General features: G+C 41.7%; 1 protein-coding gene across 1 annotated transcript in view; it reads right to left on the bottom strand.

Moving 5' to 3' along the window:
- Positions 1 to 3,115: 3,115 nt before the first annotated feature.
- Positions 3,116 to 12,875, bottom strand: part of Stx6 (syntaxin 6) — a 41,443-nt gene continuing 31,683 nt past the window's right edge. The window contains exon 8 of the mRNA XM_048357970.1: positions 3,116 to 4,895. Within this exon, the coding sequence (XP_048213927.1) occupies positions 4,819 to 4,895 (77 nt within the window). The 3' untranslated portion in view covers positions 3,116 to 4,818. The remainder of the gene's footprint in view (positions 4,896 to 12,875) is intronic.

Genomic DNA, 12,875 nt, shown 5'->3' with positions numbered 1-12,875 from the left:
ACACACAAATTGGTAAAATACATAAAGACCTGGCTACAACTGGCAGACCATGTCCACAAAATGTTCTTGCAGGGCAGGCAAACAGGAACATCACTGGGCATATATATATATACATTTACACAGCCATGCGAAGAACATTCCTGGACAAAGCTTTTATCAAAATGCAAATGGCACCAAGGTGTCAGTTCAGAGCAGAGCGAAACATTTTCTTTGTTTTCCAGCCCTCCCTAGATAGCCAAGTTAGTGATAAGACTAATACATGAAGAACTTCCAAGGCTATTCAGTTAGTAACCTAACCAGGGTGTCATGTAACTTTTAGAGCCTTGGGATTTGTAAAAAAAAAAAAAAAAAAAAGACAAAAAACAAAAAACATCATAAAGGTGGAAAATGGGAGAGAAAAACTAGGAGAGCACGAGGGGAGAGGTAATACTGTCAAAAAAGAAATGCACTCTTTACCTGATTTATTTAACTGTAATCCCTCTGTACTTCACCTTTATAATAACAATTAAAAAATGTTTTGAAGCATCACAAGCTGTAGTGAGGAGCTAAGCACAAGTTAGCAACTACCTACCTTTGTTCTATAACAGAAGTCAGAGCTTTAAGCACCTTAACATGTGTGACAGTATGTGTGGCTCCCAATGGCCAAGTCCAGAATACCTGTCCAACTAGAGGCCTGCCCACACGAGGTGAGTCCTAGCCTGACAAGGTGATTCACCACGGGCCTGCTCTTACGGACTTTTACCCACTCTATCACCAAGCACCAAGTTTCAGTCATGAGACTCTCATTGCCATACTGTGCTATTCAGCCCCAAAGAGTGGTTCTACTCCACTCTTAACTCTTTTTTTACATCAACACCAGAGAGCAGTTTCTCAGAGAGCATTACCAAATAAATGGGACAGTGGTATCCATGTTTACATACAAGAGACCAATGTGGTCCTCATCATGGAATAAGACCACTTTAAGTGTAAGTGAATGTTTTGAAGGGTAGGAACTGACTAAGGATAGCTCAGCATTAAAGCAAGACCACCTGCTCTTACCAGGCCAGCCAGGTCAACTCATTTACCCTACTCAAAGCAAAATTCCCAGAGGAGTGAGTACTCTCTCCTCTAACCTGGCAAGGCCCTGACTGAGGTCTGATTTCAGGAACTGATCCTAGGGAGGGTGCACAGTGACAGGAAGGCTGATACATGTAGGATCCCTTGGTTTTATTTCTCTCCACTCTTGATGAGCAAAGAATATGCTTTTAACTCAGAGCCTCATGCTTGCTCGACTGGTACTCCACCACTTGAACCATTCTGCTAGCCCTGCTTTTTTCTAGTTATCTGGCAGAGACTCATGGGTTTTTCTTGCCCAGGCTGGCTTTGTATCAAGATCCTCCACGTCTCGGCCTCAGGATAGCTAGGATTCTAGCATGTGCCACCGGCACAGGCAGAACATTCTTTTTTAATAACTTGGAAGGGAAGGAGATGCCAGCAAGAGGAAGACAAGAAAAATGAGAAGTCGTTCATTTCATATTTTAGAATTTGCTTTTCAGATAGCCTACTTTTGTTTACAAATTCATCTTGTGATGTAAACAATATGAAGTCCACTAAGTTGAAACACATTCCTATCTATCACTCAAATACTATGAATTTTTTTAAAAAGTAAGAGGAAATAGGTGCCCCTATGGTTTTACTTTATAGCCAGGGAAACAACTGAAAGAAAAATTTTGGCTCTGCCACCTTTACTTACAGAAGGTAAGACACTTAACAGAGACAGATTTCTGTTGGAGTTAAGACTAGATTTCTTTTCACAGCCCTTAATCTCACGAGGTGAGAAGGAGTGCAAGTTGCCAAGTTGTTGGCTACCAGACCCATCAGTCTGTTTAACTCTGGCTAAAAGCAGAGAATAATGGGCAAGTTACCAAGTTTCCCCTCCAGTACTGGCACAAATTCTGAAATTATGTTAGATACTCCTATCTAGCTCTATCTTTCTCTATACACACACACACACACACACACACACACACACACACACAATGTAATTCCTTTTGCCAAAAAGTCCAAAGCATACATAGCATTGTGATTTTTTCAGTCCAAACAAAGACAAAACCAAATATAGGATTGAAAACTAAAGGTATTTTCGTTTTCCAGTTGGATTCAGTCTCTGGCAAAAGTCTCTCAATGGATCATTTCTTATCTTGCCCACCCCACCCCAACCAGTTAAAATGTTCTAGTAAACATACATTGAGCTCTCTCTGTCATCCATCCGTTTCTGCCAGTTCTTTAAAAATGATGAACAGGAGACTCAGCACAGAAGGTGGCAGGGGAAAATGCAGCTGGTATCAGGAGCAATCTGAAACAGTATGGGTCGTCTCTCCTTTCTCCCCATTCCAGGACACAGCGGGTGAAGGGGCCACTTATATCCTCTGGATCACAGAGGAATAAGGATTTGTCCTGAAAAATAAATGTAGGCCCCTGGCATGTTCTCTCTGGCTGCCAGTCTTGAACCCAAGTGGGGAAGGGCCTTCAAATGAACCCTCCCTCTACGGAGACGCCGGGACTAAGTCAGCCCCAGGCAGGAGTGGGATGGCCATAGGAAGGACACCTATGTTTGAAGCTGACTTTCTCTGAATAGTTCCCTGTTTAGCTTTGGCCCAGTCTACAACAGCCACTATTTAGCAAATACCTTAAATGAGAGGAACATGAGATTCAAAACAGTTCAAACAAATTCAGCCTGGGGTTGGGAGGGGGGCCACAAAAATTAGACTGTGAGCTGGTGAGAGAATCTTCTCAGTAATCACTAGACATATTCTAAACAGGCCGACATGACACACAATCTGGTAATGGCAGGACAATAGCATGGCTTTTAAATGGGATAATTTTAATCCTTTGAGATCTGGTAAACTGTTTCTTGTAATGTAGAGTGTGAATTACAGTACTTAGATATGGTCCACATTTATCTGTAACAAAAGATGTCTATACTTTAAATGCAAATCTAAGGACTATTTCTGGTCTAAATTTATAGAAGACAATAACATACATACGTATATTATATATATATATGTATATATACATGTGTGTATATGTCTATAGACATTGTAAAACATAAAGAACCTAGTACTCTACATTTGAAGCCCTTTGGAGTATTCACTTTATTTCTGATTTGAAAAGAAATAACTTATTTATGTATCAAACATCAGTGTAAACATGGATGTCAACCATCCTTTCAGTTTTACAAATCTGCTTTCGCCTTCATCAACAGGCAGATTTCCTTACCTACCATGATCCTAAGCAAGATAAAATATCCTTCTTAAAAAAATTGTTACAAATATTTATTAAAAAGTGCAATTCGAAAGTTAGCTAGGCAAGCACATCATTGCAAATCACAAAAACTGGAAAAAAAAATAAAACAAAACCCAGAAACAAAACCACAGGAAATACCAACAAAACAACAAAAAAAGGTTAGCGTGCTAAAGGAATACACAAAGGACAAGGATAGGAAAAATCAAAATTCCAACTCTGTCCAGATATTGCTGCTCTTTCCAAGTGCAAAAGACGATGGTGAGGAGAGACGGCAGCCTTCATCGCCGTGCTCTGGCTCTGGGTCCAACTACTACATTAGTATCAGGGAAGTTATAAAAATATCGTATATACATGTGCACATCTGAGGCATTTACAAATCATCAGAAGCTTGAAGTTCAGTGTCTCAGCAGTTTCAACTACTCAAAACTGAATTAAAGCATCTATCATTGAATTTAGACTGGCTCAGTTATTTGAATGGATGGTAAGGTCAAGCTGTCATCTTAGGAAACAAAAAAATCAAGTTCACTTATGCATCCTTGCCATTACTCACAGGAGAAGTGAAGTCTGCTCCAGATCAGCCTTTTTGTGTCAGGAAAGAATTTGTAAAAATGCAGTAAACTCATTAACCACTCCCCCTTGCACAGGGCCACAGGAATGCGTATAGAGGAGAGAGATCTAGGATCCCAACCTATCTGCTGTGCTACTGCACGGTTCAGCAATGGTACAATTAAGGGTCAACCTTAAACCACAGGCCGCACCACTGGGGGGGAATGCCTTGGGACAGTAACATGAAGTCTGCAGGTCTGGCCTTGACCTCCAGCAACTTCCCCAACTTCCCCTGAACTATGTCACTGCAGGTTCTGCTCGTCTTCTCCATGGTTCCAGGCCATTATTGCCATAGGTGGCCAGTGCCGAGCCCCACAGTGCTTCACCATTTCCCAGTAGCCATTCCTACCACCAAAAAAGTGCACATGGAAAAGCAATTTAATCTCTGCTCTTATCCCTGAAAACTGAACACTGCATTTCCTGTCAAGAATTGGTGAGGAGCCTTCGTCCTCACCAATGACCAGCTAAGAAGCCTACAGCAAAAGGAACTGAACATGCCCAGCCTCCCCAATTCTTGATAAGTTTGAGGGGACCGCAGCGCCTGTCTGAACAGAAGAAAAGAGCTGCCAGAAACAAAAGGATGAGCAACAGAACACTAGTGGGTCTAATTCACCTGGATGACTCAGAGTCCCTCCTCAGGGCTGGAGGTCCAGCAAGACTAAGCAGTGGCTGGCTGTCTTCCTCAAGACAAGGCAGGTGGCAGGTTGTCTTCCTCAAGACAAGGCAGGTGGCAGGCTGTCTCTGTCACGCAAGCAGGAGTGCAGTCATCTCTCCACTTCCTGCCGTCCCTTCCAGCACTGGGAGAGAAGAGTGGCCTCAACTGTGGAAGGTCAGCACGGAGGCACATTTCCGAGAGGAATGTGAGGATGGAGTGTGCTTGCTGCTCCTCTTCCCTCCGTCCACGCGCAGAAGCCCGCAGCAGGCACGTCACAGTGTGAGGAAGAGAATCACCACGACCAACAGGACTGCAAGGAGGACGGCTATGGCACACCACTGGCGGCGATCTGGAAGGCAAGACATGAAGATTTACCCTCCCAGGACTCTGCACTCCCAGACACATAGATACTTGGGATCTCACACAAGATGTCTGATGCAGAAAAGGACAGAGAATGCAAATGACAGGGGCAGAGAGGGTCTTGAGTCTGCCAATGCCTGGTACTCTACTGTTCTACCCTTGGTCTGCTTGTCATTTACTTTTCCAACTACCAGTTCCCCCCACAAAAGTGCCTCATACGAAGTGCATGCTTTCAGTCCCAAGGCTTTCATCAAAATCCAGGCAACTCAGCTTTCTGCTGGTTGTTAGTAAACCCCAAGAAAAGGTGCTGGCATTAGAAGTACAGATCAAAGTCTGTCTGCATTAACCTCCCACCAAAGTCAAGTCATTTAATTCAACAAGGATCACATTCTTTTCTCAATGGGCACTACAAAAAGGTGGAAAAGAGATGAAAGCCACTGCTGGTCACTTCAGGATATGAACAGCAGGGGGAGCTCCAGTGAGAGAGCCAATTCCACGTCACACCTGGTCAGGTAAGATGACTTAACCAGTAACAGTGTGAAAGTGATTTATACAGCTCATCTGTAACTGAAAGCCAAATGCCATTTCTGAAACCTTCTGTCTACCAATGATTTCGAACAGCAGGCACAGGGACACAATATGGCAAGAGTCCCTTTGAATGGCTGACAGTAGGGAGACCCCACAGGCCAGAAGGGCATAGACAGGCCCTGGGGAAACTTGCTTCAGCCCACAATCCTGACAGCAGTCCCTTAACTCCAAGGCCACCTCAAATGACTATGGTTTGAGTCAGATAACACAGACCCCAAGCTTGATGCACAGAGAACACCAGCAATCAGCAAGATGCCTCTTTAACTCGGGGAAGACATAGAAAAGACAAGCAGTATTCCTACAGGTGAATCCTAGTGTCTTCTCTAAGGACAGACTGATAGAAGAGTTTCACTAGCTTATGAAAATGAAGTTGAACTACTAGGAATAGCAGACCTATTTAAATAGAAGCATTAAGGAATGCGGACTCATTCATTATTGGAAGTCCACAGATTTTAGACCTTTTACTGCCATACTGTAAGAAGGTCTGGCATAAAAAAAAAAAAAAACAAAATGGGGGCTGGGGATATAGCCTAGTGGCAAGAGTGCCTGCCTCGGATACACGAGGCCCTAGGTTCGATTCCCCAGCACCACATATACAGAAAACGGCCAGAAGCGGCGCTGTGGCTCAAGTGGCAGAGTGCTAGCCTTGAGCGGGAAGAAGCCAGGGACAGTGCTTAGGCCCTGAGTCCAAGGCCCAGGACTGGCCAAAAAAAAAAAAACAAAAACAAAAACAAAAAAAAAACAAAATGATAGTAAAACTCTCCATAAAGCAAAACGTGGACTTCATAAATGGATTATCAAATTCTTCAAACTGGCCAAGAGAATGGCCTCCAAATTGCAGTAATGAGATGATCTTGTCTGTTTCAGGGACACCAGAATTTCTTCTAGTAACTTTGTGGCTAGGAATCAGATCCCAAGTCTTTCCCTCCCTTTTCTGAAGTAGGACGGCTGCAAAGGGTGTGGGAAGGCAGAGAACCCTACCACAGATAACATTTGCTGCTGGTCCAACTAAGTGTAACTTCAGTGGTCAAGAATTTTTATGTCTAGCATTGTTTCATTTCTTTAACTATACTGGACTTGGGTGGGTAGAAGCAGGGTGAAGATGTTAAAGGGATGACACAGATTGAGATGTATTATATACATAAATTGCTTTGCTAAATGGCAAAAAAAAATCGATGCATAACCTAAAACTTAAGAAAAGTGAGGGAAGGGGTGGAGTGAGAGGGGTGTATGAGAATGTTAAAAGGGGTGACACTGATCAAGATGCAATGTATTCATAAACTGCTTCAGTGAATGGCAACACATTTGTACAATTACTTAAAGATAATAAAAATATTTAAATAAATAAACTGGACTTCTAGTTTCCTGCTTGGCATGGAAAGATCTTAGGAAGTTATCACTCTATCTTAACAAATAAAAAGCTAAGTAAACAAAAAACCTAACAAATTCCTCTTAGAGCCATCAAAGAAGGAAGGCCACAGGATGAACTGTTGTCTTTAATAATGGAGAAAACAACTGGTGAACCCCCAACACCCAAACAACTCCCACCTTTCAGATCCAGTGCTGGGGGGCTGGGGATATGGCCTAGTGGCAAGAGTGCCTGCCTCATATACTTGATTCCCCAGCACCACATACACAGAAAATGGCCAGAAGTGGCACTGTGGCTCAAGTGGCAGAGTGCTAGCCTTGAGCAAAAAGAAGCCAGGGACAGTGCTCAGGCCCTGAGTCCAAGGACCAGGACTGGCAAAAAACAAACAAACAAACAAAAAAAAAACAAAAAAACCCAACCAGATCCAGTGCTGGGGCTGGGGATATGGCCTAGTGGCAAAGAGTGCCTACCTCATATACATGAAGCCCTAGGTTCAATTCTCCAGCACCACATATACAGAAAACGGCCACAAGTGGCGCTGTGGTCCAAGTGGTCGAGTGCTAGCCTTGAACAAAAGAAGCCAGAGACAGTGTTCAGGCCTGGAGTCCAAGCCAGGACTGGCAAAAACAAAAAACAAAAAACAACTCAGAACCAGTGCTGGGTTAGGGAAACCTAAACGGTAATTGGTGAACTACTGGAGGCTCAGTGTGGACAGGTCTATGCCAGGGCATTCTGCTCCTAACAAGACCAACCTGCCAGGGAAACAATTTTACTACCGTGTAAGTGTATGGGTTTAATCTGAGCCTAATTAGTCTGGGAGATGAGAAATAACCACCCTGCCACATTCTGACTCCCCTGTATGGGTATTAGTGAGGACTGTTAAGATAGCACCAAAGACACTATTCACAAAAGTAATAACTGATACCATCGCTACACACACACACACACACACCACATTCAGATAAACTATTTGCAAAAGATACATCTGATAAACGACTTACCTAAATTACACAAAGAACTTTAAAAATTCAACATTAATAAAATGAGCAAAAGGCCTAACAAATACCTCATCAAAGGTAAACAGATGTCAAGTAGACAAACAAAAAAAAGTTCCATATCATATGTCTTAGAGGAAGTAGCTCAAGAGGTAGAGTGCCAGCCTTGAGTAAATAGAATAGCTAAAGACAAAAACACTGAGATGCTAAATTCTGGTGAAGGAAGTACAGTGACAGAAACTCCTAATGGAAATGCAAACTGGTGTGGCCATTTGAGAAAACAATTCAGTGCTTTCTTATGAAACTACATATCCTAATCATAACCATCAAGCAGTCATGTTTCCTGTTAATCAAATGAACAAAAATACGCACATGGACATTGATAGCAGCTTTGTTCAGAATTGCCAAAACTTGAAAGTAATCAAGATGTCCTCTGGTGGGAGAATGGATAAATAGAGCAGCCCTACTCATCCATGGCTTTCCTCTCTGTTCCTCTAGTTTCAGATAACTAAAGTCCACTGGGGTCTGAAAATGCTCAACAGAAGATTCCAAAAATGAACACTGTTCTGAGTGACATGATGAAATCTCACACCATCCTACTCCATCCAGTTTAGAATGTGAATCATCCTTTATCTACTGTATCTACCCTGTATGTGCTAATCACCCTAAGTCACTTGAGTGCCACTTTGGTGATGGGACCCAACGGTATCACAACACATGTTCAAGTAACCCCTGCACAGGAGACAAGTCATACTTCACAATGCCGATGTCATCTACCTCACTTCATCTTCTCATGTAAGCATAAGAAAGACAACAAACAGTACAGTAATACGTCTTGAGGAATATTTTGAGACTGCATTCATACAACTTTCATTGCTGAATATAGTTATAATTGTTCTACTGACTGTTGTTGATCTTTCACTATAACTAATAAACATTCTAAGAGGTATATGTGTACTGTAAATTGCAGAATACATAGGATTTGGTCCTATCTAGTAAAGGTCTTAGAACTCAGAGATATGGGAAAATGACTGACAAACTAGTATATTCAGATAATGGAATATTATTCAGTACTAGAAGAGAAATCAGCTACCAAGCCAAGAGAAAGTTTGGAGGTAACTCACATGCACTACTGAGATAAGCCAATTTGAAAAGACTCCACATTCTATGACTCCAACTATATGCATATTGGAAAAGACAAAAAAAAAAAAAACTACAGAAAGAGTAACATGTTTGGATCAGTGGTTGCCAGGGCTTAGAAAGGGAGGGATGAACAAAAATGAAATTCAAGCTATAATTTTTAAAAAAACAACCCCCAAAACAACAAATGACTTCACAATGAGGTGGGCTGACCTATTCCTGTTGTCCCACCACACCCCAATGGGGACAGCTGTGATCAGAAAGATCAACAAGAACCAAGGCTACTTTGCAGGATATAAATGAGTAGAGCAACCATGCAAAATAGTTGAGGTTCTGAAAACAATGACAAACACACAACCTCTATAACCCAGTAATCACACTTGTGGGTAGAAAGGAAATGAAATCAACATGGTAAAAAAGACACATATTCCCATGTTCATTGTGGCAATGTTCAAAAGTAAGATATAGACTGAGTTTAAATCTCCACCAACTGAAATACAAAGAAAATGTGGCACATGTGCATGGTGGATTACTATTCAGCCATAAAGACAGGAAATCCTGTCATTTTCAACAGTGTCAGTGAAAGAGGACATTCTGTTAAGTTAGGCACAGAAAGGTAACCACCACATGATCTCCTCATATGTAGAGTTTTTAAGAGCTAATCTCAGAAAAGCTGAACAGAGAACGGGGGTTACTAGCAACTGGAGGAAAGGAGATAGGAAAGAGGAGAAAGTAGGAAGAAAGAAGGGGAGAGAGAAAAGGACAGGAAGAGATTGGTAAAGAGGGACAATCGTAGCTTGCAGCCAGGAATTAAGTTCTGCTGTTTTAGGTTACATTGGAGGTGAATATAATTAATAAAAAGAATTACATATGTCAAAACAGTCAGGAGAAGATTCTGAATGTACTCACCATAAAAAAAAGATAAACCTTTAAGGTACTGAATATGCTAATTACCCTCCCTGAGTTGATCACTAGGTAAAGTGAATCAAAGCATCTATACTTTACCAATATGTACAAACAATATACATCAATCCAAAAAAATTAAGAGAAAAAGAATTCTTAAGAGCCTATTCTGTATTATAGTATGATGGAAGACATAGTCAATTTTTTGTCAAAACCTACAGAATGAACACTAAGAATGAACCCTAAAGTACAGACTTTAACTGCAGTGTTAGATGTCAACTGGAGGAGACAAGTAGGGGTGACAATGAGGAGAGGAGTTATATGGGAAGTCCTGTGCTTTCCTCCTTAGTTTTGCTATCAATCTAAAAATGCTCTAAAACAATAAAGTGAAAAAAAGAGGGGGGAGGGAGGGAGAGAGGGAAGGAAAGAGAAAAAGAAGGAAGGAAAGGAGGGAAGGAGACAGGGAGGGAGGGAGGAAAGCCAGGGAAGCCAAGCAAGCCAGGTACCATCAGCTATAATTCTAGTGTCTAAAATCCTAGCTACTCAAGAGGCTGAGATCTGGGGTATCATGGTTCAAAGGCAGCCTAGACAGGAAAGTCAATGAGACTCTTATCTGTAATTAACCACCAAAAAGGCAGAAGTGGAGCTGTGGCTCAAGTGGTAGACCACTAGTCTTGAGCACAAAAGTTCAGGGACAATACCCAGGCCCTGAGTTCAAGCTCCAGGACCAGAACCAAATGTTTTTTAAAAGCATTTTCAGTAATTTAAAAACACTCATTAAAACAGTTCATATTCCTCTAGGCAAAAAGAGAGAAGGTAATTAATTACTTCCTTCCCTCTCTCCCCCAACCTCACACATACTTCATATACATCCCTGACCCTGCCTCCCCACCAATATTTCTGCACATCCCACCATTCTCAAGTGCGATTTCCAGTACTGATTTAAATGTCTACTTTTAGGCTTTCTGTCAGCCTCTACAAATCTACTACTACCCCCCGGCATTTGTCTTCTGCAACTTGCTTTAGGAGGGGTTCGTCAAGTGGAACCCAGTGTTGCACAATCAAGCACAGCATGGGCGGGGGGGGGGGGTGCCTTTAAAAGCCATTTTCCTAGGAAGTAGTAAGCTGCTTCTGAGAGGCATGAACTAGGAAGCCTGAAGGTGTGCCTTAGCAGGCTCCTCCCCAGTACTTCCTGTATCAAGCATGGAAGAAATGAGTACTAACCACAAGGCTTTTGTGAAAAGCTTTAAACAGGTGTTTTCTGTTTAATTAATTTTGTTTTGGTGTCAGGGATAGAACCCAGGGCCTATTGCATAGTAAACACATGCTATATTCCCAGGTTTAAACCACCTTTCTAAGCTCAGGAGCTACCTCAAAAAGTCAGAGGGGTACCAAAGAACTGCAGTAGTCATAACTCTCTCTCTCTTTCCCCTCTCCCCTTTCCCATCTTCCCTTCCCCATCTTCTCCCTCTCAAAATATATTTGTTCCCTAAAAAGAAAAGAGCCACAGAATGTGGGAAAGAGGATTTAAAACAATGTATCAGTAACCCTAAAAGAATATTTCTTAGAAAAAAATGACAAAATTAGTGTCTCTTCCAAAAGAGAATACTCTTAGAAACACAAAGGCACAATGCCTAAGTGCCTCTTCATATTTATATAAAAAATATACATACTAAAATGAATTCTAAAATATGGAAGCAAGAGACCTCTTTTTTCTTCCTTGCTTGCTTGCTTTTTTCAGATTTTAGTTTTTGATAGTTCTGTCTTCTTCATCTTACATATGGTGTATTCAAGTGTACATCACCAGAAGGGTTGGGGGGAGGGTACAGAACTCAAGGGGAAAAGGGTGGAAAAGTGCAGTAGTAGAGCTCACTTGACACTGATGAAAGTGAACTATACAACTTGTGGGTAGAAATAAGAAGTAGGGACTGGGAGAAAATGAGGGAACAGAAGGCATACGAAAGGAAATGTACTCATTACCTGACACATGAATCCCTCTGCAGATCACCTCTATAAAGTAAATTAATAATAATAAAAAATTAGTGTCTCTTGGGTTATTCACAGAAGTCTTTATTGATTTTTACTGAAGCAGCCAGCCAAGGGAAAAGGAGGAAAGAAGGCCCTGCCACTCAATCGCTGTGGTGTGTGCTTATTACTGCTTAATCAAACTCTGGTGTTTGCACAGCCTTCCTTTAAGCACAGGTCTGAGGACAAAGCAGTGAACTTAATCAAAAGTTAGAGAGGACAATCAAGAGGGGGAAGGAGAGAATGCAATCATAGAATTCAGTGCATATCCTACAAAATTAAGAAAATTGAAGGAACAAAGGAGGGGGTGATATGGACCAAAAAGAAATGTGCTCATTATCTGACTTATGAAATGTCAACCCCTCTCAAGACCAAAGGGGGGGGGCGGAGAAAACTGAGGGAAGGGTGGAGATGGGAGGAAAGTGTATGGTTGGGAGGAAAGGGGAAAATGATGAAAGGGGCGACACTGATCAAGATTCATTGTATTCATGTATTACTTTGATGAATGGCATCTACTACTTAAAAGATTAAAAATACTAGTTTTTTAAACAAGAAGTAGAACAGAGACAACAATAAACAGCCTGGTCAACAGATTGAAGCAGATACTCCCAACAGGAAGAGGCACAAAGCATTATTCTTTTAGGTAGCAAAATGAAAACATAGGCAACCTGTCCCAAATGCGGGCCTTTCAGGCTAACTGCGGTTTCCTGGCTCTTTCTCATAAACAAATGTAAGCAAAGTTCTTACTTTGCTCTCCAAACTTCCTTTAGGAGAAAGTAGAATAAAGCATAAGCAAGCCTCAGTGCTACTTACACACATGGAGGTGCTTATCACAATGCAAGTACTTTCCTAAATCATTCACACTCAAATGCTGGGAAACAGACACAATATATCTTTGTTCCCTTGGTCTTCAACACAACTGGTGATGAAGTAGATACTTGACTTCACG

Source organism: Perognathus longimembris, chromosome 11 (assembly GCF_023159225.1).
Source record: "Perognathus longimembris pacificus isolate PPM17 chromosome 11, ASM2315922v1, whole genome shotgun sequence".
Classification (NCBI taxonomy): domain Eukaryota; kingdom Metazoa; phylum Chordata; class Mammalia; order Rodentia; family Heteromyidae; genus Perognathus; species Perognathus longimembris.
Note: the sequence above shows the minus strand (reverse complement) of the source record. Positions and strands in the feature narration are given on the sequence as shown.